Raw genomic sequence first — 19,148 nt, forward strand, 5'->3', positions numbered from 1 at the left:
CCTCCCGAGTGCTGGGATTAAAGGCGTGCGCCACCACCGCCTGGCTAGACTCTCAATTCTTTTGCTAAATCCAATCTGCTACCAAAATATTCAATGAGATTTGTTTTTTAGCTAGAATTTTTCTTTTAAATCTTTTATTTTGTGTATAATTCATTGTTCTCTGCAATCATTCAAACCTGTTAAGTGGTTTTCTAATTTTTTCTAAGTTTCTGTCATCTTTTTTTTGTAGGTGTGTCTCTCTGTTGCCTTGCTTCCTTGCTTACCCCGGTTGTTTGTGGCCTTGTTTTCTGTCGTTTTTGAATGTAAGGGATCAGGCCGGCAGTGGTGGCACACACCTTTAATCCTAGCACTTGGGAGGCAGAGGCAGGTGAATCTCTTAATTTCAAAGCTAACCTGGTATACAGAGTGAGTTCCAGGACAGCCAGGACTACACAGAGAAACTGACTCTGCTCCCCCCCCCCCAAAAAAAATCCAGACAAATTCATGCAGAAATATAAGTATTACTTATACAACACAGTGATAATATTTGTAGGCCTAATCATACAAAGTACCAGAAAATTTGTTATAGAATTAAAGCAGGTAGGAAAAGAAGTTGAAGCTTTGTATTATGTAGGAAGTAGTAAAGGTTTTGGTTAGACTTGGTAAGTTATATCCTGCCCCAGGTTCTGGGAGAAGGAGTTGTTAGGGTCAGAACCCAGGTCTTTGTCCATGCTAGGCATTTGATTGACTACTGAGCTACACCCCAGCCCAGCATATATGTAATGACTAAGATAACCAACCAGTAGAAACAGTAGGGAAGGTATAAAATTTCCAATCCAGGAGAGAAGGGAAATTTGGATCATACATATGTGCATTAAGCTACTTCTGCAAGAGCATTTACACCACTATAGTTCATACTGCCCTTACAAGGGGATGTGTTGTTAATATTTGATAACAGTGAAAGTAACCTAATCATATAACATGAATGTCTACAGTGTCTAAAGAAGCAAACCCCATGAATATCTATGAGTATGTAATTCAACTTTACATATAGAGTTTATAACTAGACATCACTAAACTTTTTTGTGGGTTTTTTTGGGGGGGTTGTAAATAAACCAAGATACAAAATTGTATTGTTTTAGTGGGTTGATAAGCTTTCCCATAAATATCAAATAATAAATAGCTTAGACATAGATGCCATATAGTCGCTAGCACAACCACAGCCAACCTTGTCACTGTATAGTGGGACAAAACTGACACTGACAGTCAGTGGTAGCATGTTTGGTACATATTGATAAAAAGATTAAAGGAAAGGGAGGGCAGATAATAACCATAAAAATGGGCTATTGGAGGAAGGGAGATTACTGATCAATGAGAACTTGTAGGATGTGGATACTTCATTGTGGCTTGTATGTAGACTACTTAAGTGTTCACTTTTTGTCCTTTTAATTTTTTCCATTATTTGTTTTATGTGTGGGTGTTTTGCCAGCATGTGTCTCTGTGCACCACCTGTATTCTGATGCCCTTAGAGGCCAGAAAAGGTGGTCTTATGCCCCGAAACTGGAGTTAAAGACAGTTGTGAGCTACCATGTGAGTGCTGGGAATTGAACCCAGGTTTCTGGAAGAGCAGCCAGTGCTCTTAATGTCTATGCCACCTCTCAGTCTAGACCCCTGTCCTTTAAATTTTCTGTAGAAATTACGTGTGACAGTGTAGCAACTCTTAAAAGTTCTAAATTGTCAAATGCTTTCTTAAAAATATGGTTATGTATCTTTTTAATTTTATATGGATTTCAATTTGCATTTAAATTGTGTTTTCCCAAGGTTTCTATTAAAGAAATATACCTGAAAGAATTTAAATATTAAAACAAAGCTACATTTATTGTCATCTTTCTGGCTTTAAAACAAGTGAATATTTAATCAAAAATAAAATATAAATACTGCTTTTTAATAGAATGTGAACACTAGATAAGCTAGAGGATTGGGTTTGTGGTGTGCAGTTAATGTCTTGGCTTATTTGCATCATGCATTAACAACTGTCCCTCCCTCTTAAAAACCCTTTCACAGGCTCAGTAGATGAAGGAGTTACAGAGGGGTTGCCTACACTTCAAAGCACTTCTAGCACCAATGCTCATGCAGACGATGATGACAGGTTAGTACCAACATAGCGTGTCTTTTTCTCATGAAGGTTGGACTTACAGCTCTAAATTCAGACTTGTATAAGAAATTTATTGAGACTTTATTATAATTTTGCACATTTCCAAATTTGTGTAGTCCCCCCCACCTTATATAATGATTGCTCTCTTGCCTGCTACAGTTTCCTCAGTCCTGTTCTACATATCATCCATAATTCCCAAGGAATTGTCTTCATTCAGCTTCTGAGGACTATATTTTCCTGTTTTCATCTCATCACTTCTCACGTAGCCTTCTGTATTTAATCTCTAAGTTCTTTCAACTCTGTCTTCATAATCCTTAGTTCACTTTTCCTCTGTACTACAGTCACGTTGGTTTAAATCACCTTACTATCATAGTTTTCTTGAAATTGGCCCTTGATTGCATTCTTCACTTAAGTCCATTACCAGAGCATTTCATTTCATTTTTAACTAAGATGCCATAGTTTTTACTTAAATTCTCAATTCTTGCTGGGTGATTAAAGGCAGAGGCAGGCAGATCTCTGAGTTCAAGGCCAGCCTTGTCTACAGAGTGAGTTCTGGGTCAGCCAGGGCTACAACCCTGTCTCTAAAAACAAAAATAAATAAATCTAAATTCTTTGCTGTTTATAAAGTCCTGCATGATTCAAATTTACATGACCCTCATCAGTTCTTAAAACTGTCCATATTGTTCCTGCCTTTGGTCCTTTCTATCTCATAATCTTTTAGTGTGGGAGAATTGTCTGTATTCTGTCAATCATGTTTTAAATAAATGCTGATTGGCCAGGCAGGAAATACAGGCAGGAAAACCAGACAGGAAGTAGAAATGATGTAATGAGAACAGGAGAATTCTGGGAAGGAGGAAGTTGATTCCTCCCACTCCTGCCCAGACCACTGAAGCAGCAGGATGTGATCTGCCCCACTGAAAAAAGATACTGAGCCACATGGCTAACATAGATCAGAAAAATGGGTTAATCAAGATGTGAGAGTTAGCCAGTGAGAGGCTAGAGCTAATGGGCCAATCAGCTTTATAACTTATAGAGATCTCTTTGTGGTTTTTCTCTGGGACTAAACAGCTGGGGGACCTGGCAGGGTAGAAACCCCAACAAGCAGGACCCATTCGTGTTACAATCTTTGCTTAAAATAATTTCTCCCCTGATTTATACTCTTAATAATTTTATATATATGGGTGTTTGGCCTGTGTATATGTTTGTTTACTACATCTCTGCCTGGTACTTGCAGAAGCAAGAAGATGGCATTAAATCCCCTGGAACTGGGGTTTCAAATGGTTGTAAGGCACCATGTAGGTACAGGGATTCAAACCCTGGTTCTGGAAGAGCAGCCAGTGCTTTTAACAACTGAGCCGTTTGTCTAGCCCCTTCTTTGACTGTGGCCTTCAGATCAATGACATGTCAGTTCTCAAAGAGACCTTCTGACTACCAGCTTAAACCAACATCCAATCACTGTTGGATCTTTCTGATTCAATTCTCTACCTTCTGGTCCTTTATATGATTATTACTTATTTCTCACCACTGAATATAGATCCTACTGAATGAATAATTCCTCATAGAGCAGAACAGTCTTAATACCTATATTTGCTGAAAACTTGAAGAATTCAAAGATGTATTTTTCTCCAGTAGTTAAACCTGGAAGATTATGAATTAAAATTATTTCATTTAATTAGCAAAGGCGTAAATAAGATCAAGTGTTCTTATTCCTTAATTTTAAGTAGTAATCAAACTCTGTTCTTTGCCAAGTCATGGGAGTATGGAGATGAAATAGCCTTTTCTCTTGAGCTCTGTTGAGTTTTCAGGGAAGGATAGAGGTAGAAGATGTAGGGAAGCAGATCATCAACAGTAATCTTCAGGGAGTTTGTACTGTGTTTAGGAAATTACCTGCTGAAGCAGTAAGTCAGTGTAGGTTTTCAGGAAGAGAAGGTACTGACTTGTTGGCATGTGGTCTATAGAATTAACCAGACTAGCTTTGATATAAAATATTTAGCTTTAATAAAGGGAAGAAAAGGGAAACTTAGAAAGCCAGAGTTTCAGCGAAGCACAGGAAAACAAACAAAGAGGGAAAACAAGCGTGCATCCATGGTTTTATAGGCTGTTTGGGGCCCCGGGGGAATACACCCCACAAACAAGGTGATTGGTTGAGATTCCCCATCACTGACTCAACTACATTTTATAAAATGAGTGGATACTACTTAAGCAAAGAAGGTAGACTTGTAGAGAAAATTCACTGTAGGAAAACACAGCATATGGTACATTAGAGGAATTATTTTGCATCAAGTATATTTTGGGGAGTGAGAGTGACCAAAAAACGAAGCTAGATATGGGAAGATAAGAGTTCATATATGAGTAGATTTAGACCCTTTGTGGGGGTTGAGAATTTATTCTGAAAAGACACTTTTAGCAAGATTTAAAGGGGAGGGGATGATAAAGGCCTAAATTAAAACAGGAGCAGAAAGGAGGGAATTCAAAAGATGGAAGGGTATCTAAGGTAAAATAACTTGTGATATGTTCTGAGGGGTTTATGTCTATGCTGAAAGATGCAGGCATTTTGGACAGTAATATTCCTTAACAAATATTTCTAAGTGAAAGTCTTTGTAAAAGTCTTTGTTTCTCCTCTTTTCGCTTAGCATTGGGCTGCAGAGATGTGTGTTCAACTTAAAAATCAGAGCCTGGTTTCCTTCTTTGGTTTATTTTTTTAGATTGGAAAATGTTCAGTATCCCTACCAACTCTACATTGCTCCTTCTACCAGCAGTACAGAACGACCAAGTCCAAATGGTCCAGACAGACCTTTTCAATGTCCAACCTGTGGGGTTCGATTCACCCGTATTCAGAACCTAAAACAGCACATGCTTATCCACTCAGGTAATCTTTGATGTTGTTGCGTAAGGGGCATACCAAAACATTTGACTTTGCAATCCCAATTAAAATAGAATTTGTACTGGACATACCGGCCCATGCCTGTAATCCCACCACTCAAGAGACAGAAGCAGAAAGATCCAGAATTTGAGATCAGCTTGGACTATATAATATAATAGAAAGCCTCCATCCAAGAAAGGGGGAGTGGGAAAGGAAGTGGAGGTGTATTAGAGAACAGGAAAAAAAAGTTAAAAGTCCAGAGAAGTCAGATGACACTAGGTTGGCTAGCTATGGTCTCCCCCTGCCCCCAAATTGTGATGGTGACTATAATGATACTGTTAATGTATTTTATAACTCCCTTATTAAGCTGGGCATAGTGGTGCACACCTTTAATCCCAGCAATCAGGAGACAGAAGCAGGTGGATCTCTTGAGTTTGAGGGCCAGCCTAGTCTACAAAGTGAGTTCCAGGACAAGTAGGACCGTTACACAGAGAACAAAACTCCCCTTATTAATATCTAACAATATTAAATACTCAAAAGCTTATTCACCATAAAGTGAGCCTATCATGATCATAACATACAGAGATGTATGTAATCTTCTTATTTCTATCTAAAGTAGTATCTTAGTTTTCTTGTTGCTGTGATAAAATACCCTGAGAAAAGCAACTTTAAAGGAGAATAGGTTTATTTGGCTCACAGTTCCAGGCTACAATAGGTACATCATGGCAAGGAAGTCATAACAGCCGGGACTTGAGAGAACAGTCTTGATCCAGTGAATAATGTGTGCATGGGAGTATCCATCTTGCCCTGTTTGCTAATACAGTCCAGGATTCCCTGCTCAGGAAAAGATCTCACTGGCAATGAAGCTAGATCTTCCCACATCAATTAACTTACTAAAGATAAATCCTCAAAGACATACCCAGAGGCCCATGAATCATGACATACGCTATATGAATCCTAACAGATAGGTTTCAGTGTAAACCTCTCTAATATATTTTCTTATTGGGGAGTTGGGGTGTCTAAGTGGTATAGTTTAAGTGTGTTTTGTGGCTAGAGGTTTGACTCCATGGTAAGAAATCAGGGCAGGAACTAACAAACACAAAATCCCTGGAGGAATGCTGCTTGCACAAGCTCATACTTAGCTAGTTTTCTTGTACAGCCTAGAACTACGCACTCTAGAGAGTGATACTACCCACAGTGGGCTGGGGCTTTTCTACATCAGTTAGTGATCTAGACAGTCCCCCACAGAGATGCAAGCTAATCTGATCACGAAATTCCTAAATTGAGATTTCATTCTGATGTGACTCTAACCTGTTATCATGCTGACAGTTAACGCTAACAGGACAATTAATTCATTTTTGAAGTTTCTAAATACATGATTCAGAAAACAATTCAACAGATAGTACCCAGTACCTCCCCATTTTGCCCTTTTTTAAGCACTAGTGACTTCAAATATTCTGGAACATCTCTGAAAAACGTTAGTCTGTTTTATTGGCATTTTTTTCAATTATGATAAAATTGTTATTCAGAAATGTGAGGTCTTAGAACCTTTTAGTTTATTTTAGTTTTCAGATGGTATTTTGCTGTTTTGTTTTATAGGAATTAAACCATTTCAGTGTGACCGCTGTGGAAAAAAGTTCACCAGGGCTTACTCGCTAAAGATGCATCGCCTAAAGCATGAAGGTAAACGCTGTTTCCGGTGCCAGATATGTAGTGCCACTTTCACTTCCTTCGGGGAATATAAACACCATATGAGGGTTTCCCGGCACATTATCCGCAAGCCTCGGATTTACGAGTGCAAAACATGTGGCGCCATGTTCACCAACTCTGGAAATTTAATCGTGCACCTGAGGAGTCTGAACCATGAAGCATCAGAGCTAGCAAACTACTTCCAGAGCAGGTGAGGTGCACAGCGAAAACCCAACCAGGAAAACTGCTTTCTAAATCTCCTGCTTTAGGGCAGCCTCTGTTCTGTTAGCAGGTTGCCAGCTAATTAGTCAGATCCATTTTCAGTTGTCACTGTGCATATATACTCTGATCTCCTGATCTGATGAGCTTTTACTAAATCTCCTAAGTGACAAAGTCATATCTGTTGTATAACTGTATAGTATTAAAAAATATTTACTACAAAACAAATAGTAAAAATATCCCCACAGAAGACTCTTGAATATTTTTTTAGTGAGGTTAAATAAATTTCTATATTGGATCTTAACTAAATTTTACTAGCAGTATCTTAGTAATATGCAGTTCAGACTAGCCGCTAGCAAAGTTCCTCAGCACCACCCCTCCTATTTAATATCTTATGTTGCTGGGTGGTGATGGTGACACATAACTTTAGTGCCCGCACTCAGGAGGCAGACTCAGGCAAATCTCACCTGGTTCATAGAGTTTGGTTCCAGGACAGCCAGTGGTATGCAGAGAAAACCTATCTTGAAAAAGGAAAAAGAAAAAATTGAAATCTTACATAAAGGAATATCCATTGATCAATAAAAAGCATTGTTTGACAGCTATTACCATGGATATGATTAGATCCAGTAAGTCTCCTGTTTTTCTTAGTTTAGTGTTCTGGCTTTTAGCATTAATAATTTATTATGATATTACCTTTCTGATTTATAGGTTATGCAAGTAAATATGGTTCTATTTCTAGCTCTGCTGTTGATTGAGCATGTCAGGTATCATTTAAAATTTAGCTGAAGATAAAACACAAGTTTTAATAAGATGGTATCTAAATCCTCCTGTAGATATAAAACTCTATTATGTGTGTTTTTTAATACTTCCTAGGAATTCTACCTCTGTAGAAAGCCTTAGTTTCTCAAATATAAAAATCCTTCTAAATCCTTAGTTTTTAATTTATCTTTTTTTTTTAAAAAAATCTTTTCAGTTCCAAATTATTCATGAATAGATTTTGTTTTTCCCCTTTAAACCAGGTATTCATTTTATTTAATCACTTCTGATTCTGAATATGTGGTTATTGTCACTAAAGCTAGATTATATACTTAATAAACATAGTTGTTTAGGAATAAAATAGTTCGATTTCACTACTCCTTTGTGTATATTTCCCATATAGGGCCCTGTATCTTATACTGCTCTTATCTAACCCATGAAGACTATTTAGGAAATACAGCACAAGACATTAGAAATTACTTTGCAGACAAAGAAGCAGATTTTATTGATACTGAATTCTCAAATTATTAAGTGGTTACTTCAAATGTGTTATTGACAGATCTAGCATAATATCCTCTTAAGTTCAGCAGTGAAGGTTTTTTGGTTGTGTTTTGTTTTTCAATACAGGGTTTCTCTGTGTAGCTTTTGTTGTTCTGGAACTAGCTCTATAGACCAGGCTGGTGTTGAACTCACAGAGATTCACCTACCTCTGCCTTCCACGTGCTGGGGTTAAAGCATGTACCACCACCACCCAACACAGTGAAAATTTAAATAAAATATCTGACTTATTTTTTAATAAGAGATTCTTTCTAAATTCTTATTATTAAAAGGTAATTTATTACTGTTTCCATATACTAAATCTGCTAGTAAAATGAGCACTATTTTCTCCATCTTTCAGCTTCACATAGTAGAATATATGTAACAACATCTATGCATAAGGACTTAGCTTCTTAGCTAACCTCTATCCAGTTGGTAATATTGAGGGTGGTTTATATATACCTCCTATTCAGTGTGTGTTCCAAGAGAAGTTAAACATTTACATTAGTCACATGATTTTTGCTTTAGTGAAGAGCCACTTACGTTATATACAGACTCCTGTACGTAGATTCAGAAAGACCATTAAAGTGTCCAAAGAACCACTGGAAGTAATCATTAATCTTTTTTATTGCTCATAGGGAGCTGTGATGCATCTACTGAATGACTTCAGTTCATATTCAGGAAAGCTTATTAACAACTTCATTGAAGAATTAGTGAAACAAAAAGTTCTACTCTTGTTTTACAAATGACATTTCTTTATTGTGGTTTGAAAATTAATTCTGTATTTTATTCTTTGCCTTCCGTTTAGTGATTTCTTAGTGCCGGACTACTTAAACCAGGAGCAAGAAGAGACTCTTGTTCAGTATGATCTTGGAGAAAACACTTTTGAAAGCAACTCTTCTGTTCAAATGCCTGTGATTTCACAGGTCTCCTCAACCCAGAATTGTGAAAGTTCTTTCCCTTTGGGGTCTCTTGGTGGGCTTGCAGAGAAGGAGGAGGATGTGCAAGAGCAGCCAAAGACCAGTGCTTATGCTGAGACCACCCAAGATGACCCCCCAAAGTCAGAGCTGTCTTCTATAACTATCGAGTAATTTTGTGATTTGGTTTTGGTTTTTGGAAAGTGCCTGTGCTTGGTCTTTAACGTTTAAAGTTAACTTTTTAAACAAAGAAGGGTACCCTTTGTAAGCCCTGAAATTGGAGGGTTGCTTTGTTTTTCTTTTTTTTCATAGCTGAGAGATTGCTTCTGTATGTATACAATAAGGTAACATTGAAACAGAACATAAACTCTGAGAGTTAAAGAGAAGCAGCTGATTTCAAACATGGCAGTTCTTCCCATTGTTAAAGTGGACAGCAGCAGATACAGAAGAAACCAGGTTATTGTTGACTTTCCTGAGATAAGAGGGCTCTTGGGAAGTTAGTAAACAGAATTTGACAATGCCTAAGTAAATGTTTACTCCTAGATGCAGGGTATTATAAACCCTGTAGTTTTGGAAGTATTTATGGTAATTTTTTCAAATGAAGGTAAATAACTTTTGAAATCCAGCATATTCTTTTTTTAAGCCATTATGAATTTTCATGGTGAAAAATTGGTATCGGGCAGGCATTTCCTGTACCTTTATAGTACCACTCCAAAGGCTAAGAAGTGTGATTGAGAAAAGTCAGGCTGTGCATGGAATGGCCAGGGTACAGAATGAGGTATGTATACCCCAGCTTTATAGGAATTGTTTTAATACTGTTTTTCTTACTAGAATGAATGTTTACCTGGCCTTTGAATGCTGATACCTGGCTAACTAGGACATTGCCCAGATAAGTGTCCTGTTGTCCCATCAACAGTACTTTCACTTGCATATACTATTGTGCTGCCATATAAAAGAAAAATATTGAAGATATTCTATATTTTATATATAGGTTTATGTATTGTTGGGGATGTTTATGCTGTGCTGTTTTGGACAAAATAAAAGAATTCTGTTTTGAGGCTACATTCTTAACCCAATTAAGATTGTTTACAAGATCACATATGACAACAATACATTGTCCTTATTCTAAAATGGTTTGAGGTATTGCCAAGTTTGTTAAAAGCGGTTATAGTTTTCGCAGGATATAAGCAATAATGTGAGAAATAAGAAGAGGTTGTAAAATGATCATCCGTGACTCAGAAATTGGGGGTTGTTAAAGACTAAAATCTAAAAACTTTGCTACTCAGATGATAACATTTATATGATACCCTAGATTGGGATATACTTTTTTTATCTGGTGCCATTAAAGCCTCTTTGATCTGAAATATTTATGAGTCCATGAATAATGAACTTTTGAGTAATTTTTCTGTATAGAAAATCACCCCAAGTTTCATTATTATGATAGCACCTGATGGGTCAGAAAATAGAAACAACATATGTTTGTTTGTTTGACTTTGGATACTTTCTTCTGTTTTGTGACAGGATCATATGTCGCCATATGATAGGCTGGCCCAGAACTCGTGATCCTCTTGCCTCAGTTCCCTCACAGCTCTTGCTAGCATTATATGTTATAGACACTTGTCACACACCCAGAGGAAACTATAGTTTCTTAGTCAAACACATGATCTGAATTTTGTTCCAATGCCAGACCTTATTTACTTTTTACATTATAGTAGCCTATTTCTTTAAAATTTATTAATTCTGTAATTTAGTTTCTTTCTCTTTGTCCATATTTTGCTACCTTACTTCTACTTTTTCTTCTTAATATTGAGAATTGGACCCAGGACCTTGGACAGCATGAGCACACGATCTTTCATTGAGACACAACCCTTTCCTTTCTTTCTAGTTTTTCATCTGACTCACATGCTCCCAAGCATAGGTATATGACTTTCAGCAAAATCAACTATGAAAGTCAGTAATTTTTACTTTACTGCCAAAAATGATCTTCTAAAACTGTGCCTACTAATAAGTAAATTCTAAAGCTCAGAATCCTATTTTAGAATGGCAAAGATGTGTTAAATTCTTGTGATCAAGAATTATATTTTTGGTTCCAAGTTTTATTATTTTGTTATGAGTCACAAAAAAGAAGAAGAAGGAAGAAGTAAGAATAAATCAGAGACGAACTGTTGAATTCTTTTCAGATTTTTTGGTTGAAAGTGTTTCAGTCTACCCTCTCCTAAGAATTCTTGAGTTAGGATGTCCCTGGCAGCCCCCTGTGAAAGACACTCCTCACTGTGAACTTTCATTGCTGATGACAAATCTTGTAGCCAGCCTTTGTGAAAGATTAGAGTATGCCGTGAAAACACTTATAGTTAGTTGCCAACTGCCCAAATATTTTATAAAGGTGCCTGACCAGAGTTTAATATAAAATGATACAAAGGCCTTTTTCTGTTCCAGTGAGAATCTACATCTTTGAGGACATTTGTTTATGGCTCTGTAATAGGAAACACAACTGCAAGAGATCATTTTATATGTAATAACATTCAAGGTTTATTGAAAGTTGATGTCAGAAAGAATGCCTAGATAAGTACTTTTTGCCAGAATGTATGGAAAACATTTTGAAGAGATGAAAGCCAGTCATATGATCCCTTCCATAGAAACCACCACGGTAACCAAGCAGAAGAGCATTCTTGTTTAGAATATTTAAGGTAACTATCTTTCATAAGGCCTAAGAGGGTAACTTTGTGATATTTAAAGGGCTTAAATTTTAGAATGAAGGATATATTACTTTTTTTAAAAGCTAAGCATTTTATACAAGAAAAGCTTTTGTTTTCAGTTTTTTCCCAATTACCAGATGGATAGGATGTGCTTGAGGAGTAAGGTTTTTGCCATGGTATTAGGTCTGGCCCCTCCTGTCACATTGCAAATTCAAATGCATATCACTTGTATATGCCAGTGATTCTACTGATGCAAAGACAGATTGACCGTGGCTTTTACTTTCTGCTTTTAAACTTTTCAAGAAATGAATGTAGATAAATGTTGCTATCCACAAATGTGTTTGGATGAATATCTCTTATTTGGCCATTTTAAGTAGTCCCAATTTTTATTTCAAGTAACCACAGTTCATTATATTAACTCTCTTTTGTTTTGGGTTTTTGGAGGGTGGCGTTTGGTTTTAAGTTCACAGTTTTGTTAAAACAAAATGAACTAAAATATTTAAATGGCCTCATTTCAGTCCTAAGTTTGAACATAACTCCCATTAAATAGGTTCCATGTTAAGATACTTTGTTATTAAAGACCAACAAACAAAAAATACTTGTATTTTATTAATGTTTTACGAAATAGAATGAAGTAATCAATGCCTCTGATGAGCTGAGTCATTGGTAACCCAGTTACTGTCTAAACTGCTGAGCTAGGCTCTCCTGTTCCAGAAACTGATCCCATTCCTATAGTAAGTCTTTCGCTTCTTAAAAAAAAAAGAAAGAAAGAAAAAACTTATTTTATTCTATTAATCTAATAGGAGCTACTTATGCAGTTAGTGGCTTCTGTGTTGGTTTTGCAACTGTGCTTTAGTCTGTTAGCTGTGAATTTCCCACAAGGTACATCACCATGCAATGTCATGGTAGATCTACTAGTATCACAGAATTGTTTCTTAGACGACAAATGAACGGTCCTGATATTTTAACTGAAGAGATTTTGATTTGTGGAAGTAGTGAACAGGCATATTGGAAATTTCCATTGGTACTGCATCATCTGCCAAACGGGCCTTAAAACTCTGAAGTATACATCTGAGTGAAGGAACGAGTTTTGAGCTCTTAACTCGGGGTGGGGAAGAAATAAGGAAAGCTCACATACGGAGCAAGCCGCCCAAAGGTGGAGGAGGAAAATGGGTTCTCAAGGTAAGTTGTTCACATCAGGGTTTTTTTATATTTTTATAATTACTAAGAGAATGAATGTGTAGAAGCCAGAAGGCAGTGGAAGAATTGAGGGATCAGAGAGACTTTATCATGGTGAAGACGACTATGAGGAACATTTATTTACCACTAAACACGGGTTTTAGGAAAGATCATCAAAATTAAGATTCCTTATTTTGCTTCTATTAGGACTTATCAGTGTCATTTTTGACAGACTGTAGTGACATGGAATTTTTTTTTTAAAAAATCCTCAGCAAAATAAATTTGCCAAAATGATAATGGTTCAAATAAACAGTGAAGTGGACCTGAGCCAGTCCTCACACAGGCTGGGAACAGGCTATGGGTGTTTCAGTACATATAGATTAAGATTTCTGATGTGACCCCGAAGAGTTAAATTAATATTTTTATTAATTAAAAATAAAATACAAAATTAAAGTTTAAGATGAAATTTTCTTTTTTAGTGCCTAGTTTATATAAAGTCAAGTCCTTTATTTCTTTATTAAGTTAACTAACTTTGCTAAGCCTAAAGCCCTGGGCTCAGTTGCGATGTCTTACTGGTAAAATCACTGATAATCATTTGAGGAGCTATAGTATCATGACTCTTACTAAACTCCTTTGTTTTTTGAAATGCCAGTCTGACCGTACCTAGAACTTGAAAAGTCATCGTGTGAATGAATGTTGGTTACCAAATTACATCACCTGCTGAGGAGTCGGCCTCCCTGCACTAGGGCATGTTGTGTTGTCTTCAAGACAGGGAAGCTGTTTTTATAGTTCTCATTTCCAGAGAGAGCCTTTTCTGTGACTGGTGTGTGAGTGTGCCTTCTCCAGGTTTGTCATTTTAGGTAGCAGTTTTCAAGTTGACAGGCATCAAGGAGCGCCTCTCATTCTGAGCGTGCATTGCAGTTTTGAAAGGTGCACTGCGCTTCTCCCTGGAGTGACTGACATCGGATATTTAGAAGTGAAATCGTAAACTTTGGTTTTTGCTTATACAGAATGATGGCATCTGATGTTTAAAGAAACAGCAATCCCTGATGGGGTAAAATTTGGTTTTGACCCAAGTTCCAATGATCTATTTCGTTTGCTGGCACTGGTGTCGCCTGTTGCATCAGCTAGATATTGCCTGCCTCTTTGTTAGGCACCCTTGTGGCACCTTATGTTCACCTTGAGGGATAGTATGTGGCCTCTTGGTGCCTCTACTATCTTTTCAAAAGCCATTTTATAAAAATCTTAGGTAGCCTATTTTAATATTTAAATATATATATTTGTGAAAGAGACTTTTTTTTTAAACATTAAAATTCCTGTATTCCCATTTTTAAGAGTAAACTAAAGCTTTTCCAGGCTTAGGAAGTATCTTTTTTCAGACCCCTAATAAGAAAGTCGGTTTGAGGTAAGAAACTGGAGAGTTCAATGATAGGGAAAAAGATGTCTGGTGAGGGGAGAAAAATTTAAAGGTGAAAACAATTGCTTTGGTGTAACAAAGGAATTTTTAAAATAAAACTACGGTTATGTCTCTAATTTTGTATTTGCTGCTACAGTAGCTCACTATTTTACAGGGCTAATATATGAATCTGGCCCCTTTAGAAACTGGAGTCCTTTCTAATAGAAGCAGCCTGGAAAGACTGCACCGGTCTGCCACACGGTGGCCAAGTGTTCCGTGTAGCTGATGCGTGCTTTAATATTTGCCTGTAGCTGGCAGCACGGAGGGCAGGGAAGCTTCCTACCCTGCCAGCTAGAGCAGTAACGACTCTTGGGGAACTGGCATCTGTGAAGCAGGCCAAAGAGGGAACTTCTGAGGAGAAGATGTGAATTCAGTTTCATGAACGAGTGTTTTCATGTCCTCTACCCCTCTCCACTGTGCCAGTCCCCAGCTCACCAGCTTTGTACCAGTTGTCGTCATCTCATTCAAGTATAGCTTTACTTGGTGACAGTGGCCATAGCTAAATTACTTGGCATGTTTGACTTCCTACAAATGGTCTTAAATTTTGTTTTGTTTGATTTCCTTTAAAAAAAATGTATACAGTGTCATACATAACTTCACATTTTATATACTGGTATCTGGCTATTAGTATTTTACAGAAACCATGGTTCTTGGTGACTACATATATATATATATATATATTTTTGTGACTTTTTTGTAAACTAAGTGCCGTTTCAACGTTACAATCATTTTTAGAGTTATTGTAATCAATGTGAATATCATGCTTTTTTCAAATCTGTTCTGAGCCTAGTGTTTGCTTTGTGAACATACGTGTATTGTATATATTCTGTATAGTTAATACTGTACTGAAATATTAGCTTGTTTGATATGAGAAAATTATGTATTGAGTACTTTTTTGCTAGCCTGTTGCTTAATCTTTTTTTAAAAAAGATTTAAACTTTTTTTTTAATCTTTAAACTGGCCTTTATTACATGATCACAAATAAAGTTGCAGTTAGAAGGGATGGACAGGTAAAAATTAATCTTGAGTGTTTTGGATAGAAACATGAGACAAAGATTGGTTCTTCTTTTTCATCATTAAAATGTCTTACTGGTGTTTATGAAAGACGCTTTCCTGCTGCTGTCATTGACTGCTGACTAGAAGGAGGACCTGGTTATTGATATGTGCAGTCTGGAGACGCTCACGCTGCACCGCGCCTGTCGTCTGTCCGAGTGCAGATCCTGTCGTACCATGTTCAAAGAGGGCAGCTGGAGAAGCTGCCAGGACGTGAAGCTAGGAGCCAGGTTCCTGGGTAAAAGTACTTACTGGGTGGTGGGCTGCCTCTGAAATTTTTTTAAAATTATTTTCTATTTAATATTGACTAGAGATACATTGCTGCCATTTCAGTGGTGACTCACAAACAGGATCAAAACAAGTGGGAAATGGAAAAGTAGCTCATTGCGGAAGTGTAGTGTGCCTGTGCAAGCCTAAAAGGAGCCTCAAAGGAAATGACTGTCATGAGCTCAGTCAACCAGGACCATTTTAGTCAGGTTCAGAGACAGTCGTGTTTTAAGAAGTGCTTTGGTAGTAGGCACTGTTAACAAATTTATCAGATCTCTAAAAGTCAGCAGACTGGTTCCTTGGTATCCTGAACCATAATTGATAGGGCAGAGGGAGAATTTAAAATTATGTTATCTTGCTGTTTTTATGAATAGAAAGATTTAAAGAATGATACTAAAAACAGTAATTGGTTAGAGTTAAAATTAATAATTCGAGCCTTTTATAAACAAGAAAGTTTGTTGTAAGAAAAATAGCAAATTATAAACCTACTAAACTTAAAGGAGGGGAGGTGTGCATAAATCTCTCATAATGTAGTGGTTCTTTTTTCATATCAGTAAAGTTCACAGGTGTAAAAACAGAGATAGGTGTGTTTAAACTATAAAGCACTCCCTCCGGTAGATTGCTCTGTGACCAGGGTTAACACTCCTGGACGAGCATACAAGGAACAGACCCGTCTCTGCCACCTTTGTATTTACTCTGAGGTCTTTCCCACCTCAGAGTTTCTCTTCTATTTCTTTTTGAAAGCATTGATTTTCTTTTCCAGTTTCTCAGGCTATTTCAGAGACTTCACTGTGCTACCTTGCAGCATGACATAGTGTCTTTGATCTTCTTCCCAGACCTCTGTCCTCTATCCTAAGTCCTTTTGCTGGTTTTACTAGGAGCATTTGCTGAGTAAGTCTCATTTATCAGAGAACTTGAAAACTTGGGCAGGATCAATACTTGTCCCACCCCACTTCTGTGCACAGCTAGTATGTGGCCAGCCTCAGGTAAATCACCTTTGATTCTCGCTATCTAGAAATCATTCATTGGGAAAGTAGCTATAGAACACAACCAAATAAAGATTCCCAGACTCTGGTTTAGTTGGGACCAAAGGCAGAAATGCTCTCTTACAATCCTTACATATGTACGTAGTAGGATCCTCCAGTAGAACTTTTTTGTTGTTGTTGTCCAGTAGGCTGGCCCTGAACTCACTGCTCTTGGCCAGGTCAGAGATACCTCACATTTTCCACAATCCCATGTCTGCATTTTCTCCACCTGCTTCCTCAGACATCACAGTCCATATCTCCGTTGTCAAGGGAGCCTCCTGCTCGCAAGTGGGGCTTCTTGCTTTAACATAATGTTCTCTATTTTCATCACAACCATCCTGCTCACCTACGGGTTAGGTTGCAGGCTCTTGGCTCTCTGGGTGGATGAGCCCTCAGTCTTTTGGAGGTAATGGCTTTTTTTTTTTAATATTTATTTATTATGTATGCAATATTCTTTCTGTCTGTATGCTTGAAGGCCAGAAGAGGGCACCAGATCTCATTACAGGTGGTTGGGAGCCACCATGTTGTTGCTGGGAATTGAACTCAGGACCTCTGGAAGAGCAGGCAATGCTCTTAACCGCTGGGCCATCTCTCCAGTCCCCGAGGTAATGGCTTTTGAAGTAAAGAATTTTCAAAAGAAAAAGAACAGACTAGAGGAACACCAAGGAAAAACTGAAAAATTGAGGAACACCCTGACTTGACCTTACTGACAGGAAAAGAAAAGGCCTGGGGAGGAGCCAGCACTGAGTGGCTCCTGAGAAGAGGGTGTTTCCGGTAGAGTTCTGAGTGAGTGCAAGGCCATTGGCTGGGCTTTGTTACATTCCTGAGCGGGATTGTAATAAAAGCTTGGCAGTGGCCAAGCTAGAGAACTGTGAACTACATACAACACCCACCCATAATCCCAGCACCTAGGAGGGTCAGGAATTCAACACTGGCCTGGGAATTTTTTGAGGCACTGTCTCAAACACACTGTATTTGGTAGGAAAACAGGTCATGTTAACTGAGCAAAAGACCAGGATCAGAGCTCTCTAGAAAGATTAAGAAGATTTGAGAGAACAAATAAAGACTTCATTGAGTTCCTCAGACTTCAAGTTAGAGCCCAAGAGAAGATAAGAGAGTAGAGATACCAGAGAAGCAGCAAGTTAGAGGTTTGACTGAAAAGTGGGCCTTGAGCCTAGGGAAAGTCTTGGGTCCCAACAGTAGGGAATATGTGCTATGTCTGTCCTATACCCATGGCCTATTCCACTTCTTTGGCAGCCTGGCCTTGGTTTTGAAGGGGAACTCTCCAGAACTCAGACTGAGTTCTGACTGGGAAACTGCAGCTTGCATGTAGAGTGTGCACTCACGTGCCAGAGGCCCCAGGTATGACTGCCATCACTGCAGGTGGAAGGAAGAGCTTACATCAGGCCGAGGAAAGTAGTTGTACAATACTTAGCTTGTTATCAGTGTACTTGTTCTCGAGCAGAATTTATCTGCTGAACCCACCAAGTTCCTGAGATTGAGTATTCCAGACATTCTGTTCATAAGCATTGGACAACCCAAGAACACAAGGTGTGGTGTTGGACATGCAAGCACAGATCCTGCCCTGCTGGAGTTGTCCTGGGGGGGGGGGGGAGATATATAGGTTAGTACATGCTGCAGGAAGATATCTTGGTAGACTGAGGTCAGGTGACCAAAAGTGACAGTTAACTAAAGTCCCTAAGGAGGCGATAAAGACAAGAGTGTCACAGGCACATGGAATTATGGTTGTGAGCTGTCATGTGGGTGCTGGGACTAGAACGTGGGTCTTCTGGAAGAGCAGTCAGTGCTCTTAACTACTGAACCATTTCTTTGGTCCTTAATATGCTAGTTGCACAAAATAATGACCTGACATTTTCCTACATGAATATATCATGCCTTGTTCTTTGTCACAATTTCTTACTCTCCCTTTTTCTCACCTCCATACATTCTTCTCCCTGCCCCCTAATCGTTTCTGTCTTCAAGTCATCTTAGTTTGTGTTTTCACATGTAAAGATACATGTCGTCTTAATCTAAAGTGTGTCCTGGCTCCAGCTATGGTTGGTTGGTTGCCATGCTGAGGATAGAATCCAGAGTCTCCAGCATGCTAGCCAATCCACCACTGAGTTAAGCCCATAGACTCCAATACTTTTCTTTCTGGGGATAAGTTACTTTACTTAATATGCCTATCCCTTTTCTTCCAAATGACAGGATCTCATTCTTTTTGGCTGAATAATACTCCATTGTATACATGAACTACATTTTCTTTATCTGTTCATCTGTAGATAGACACACAAGCTGATTTTGTAACTCGGTTATTATGGGCAATATTGCAATAGACATGGGAGTACAGGTATCTA

At 38.0% G+C, this 19,148-nt stretch overlaps 1 protein-coding gene across 4 annotated transcripts in view; it reads left to right on the forward strand.

Annotated features, from left to right (window-relative positions):
• Zbtb44 (zinc finger and BTB domain containing 44) overlaps window positions 1-10,177 on the forward strand; it is a 46,023-nt gene extending 35,846 nt beyond the window's left edge. Inside the window, exons 3-6 of one of the 4 annotated variants that reach the window (XM_057766902.1) lie at window positions 2,044-2,128; window positions 4,840-5,003; window positions 6,597-6,897; window positions 9,007-10,177. In XM_057766902.1, the coding sequence (XP_057622885.1) occupies window positions 2,044-2,128; window positions 4,840-5,003; window positions 6,597-6,897; window positions 9,007-9,289 (833 nt within the window). In that variant the 3' untranslated portion in view covers window positions 9,290-10,177. The remainder of the gene's footprint in view (window positions 1-2,043; window positions 2,129-4,839; window positions 5,004-6,596; window positions 6,898-9,006) is intronic. The other 3 variants (XM_057766903.1, XM_057766904.1, XM_057766905.1) reach the window with 3 other exon arrangements.
• Window positions 10,178-19,148: the final 8,971 nt, after the last annotated feature.

Source organism: Chionomys nivalis, chromosome 4 (genome assembly GCF_950005125.1).
Source record: "Chionomys nivalis chromosome 4, mChiNiv1.1, whole genome shotgun sequence".
Lineage (NCBI taxonomy): Eukaryota > Metazoa > Chordata > Mammalia > Rodentia > Cricetidae > Chionomys > Chionomys nivalis.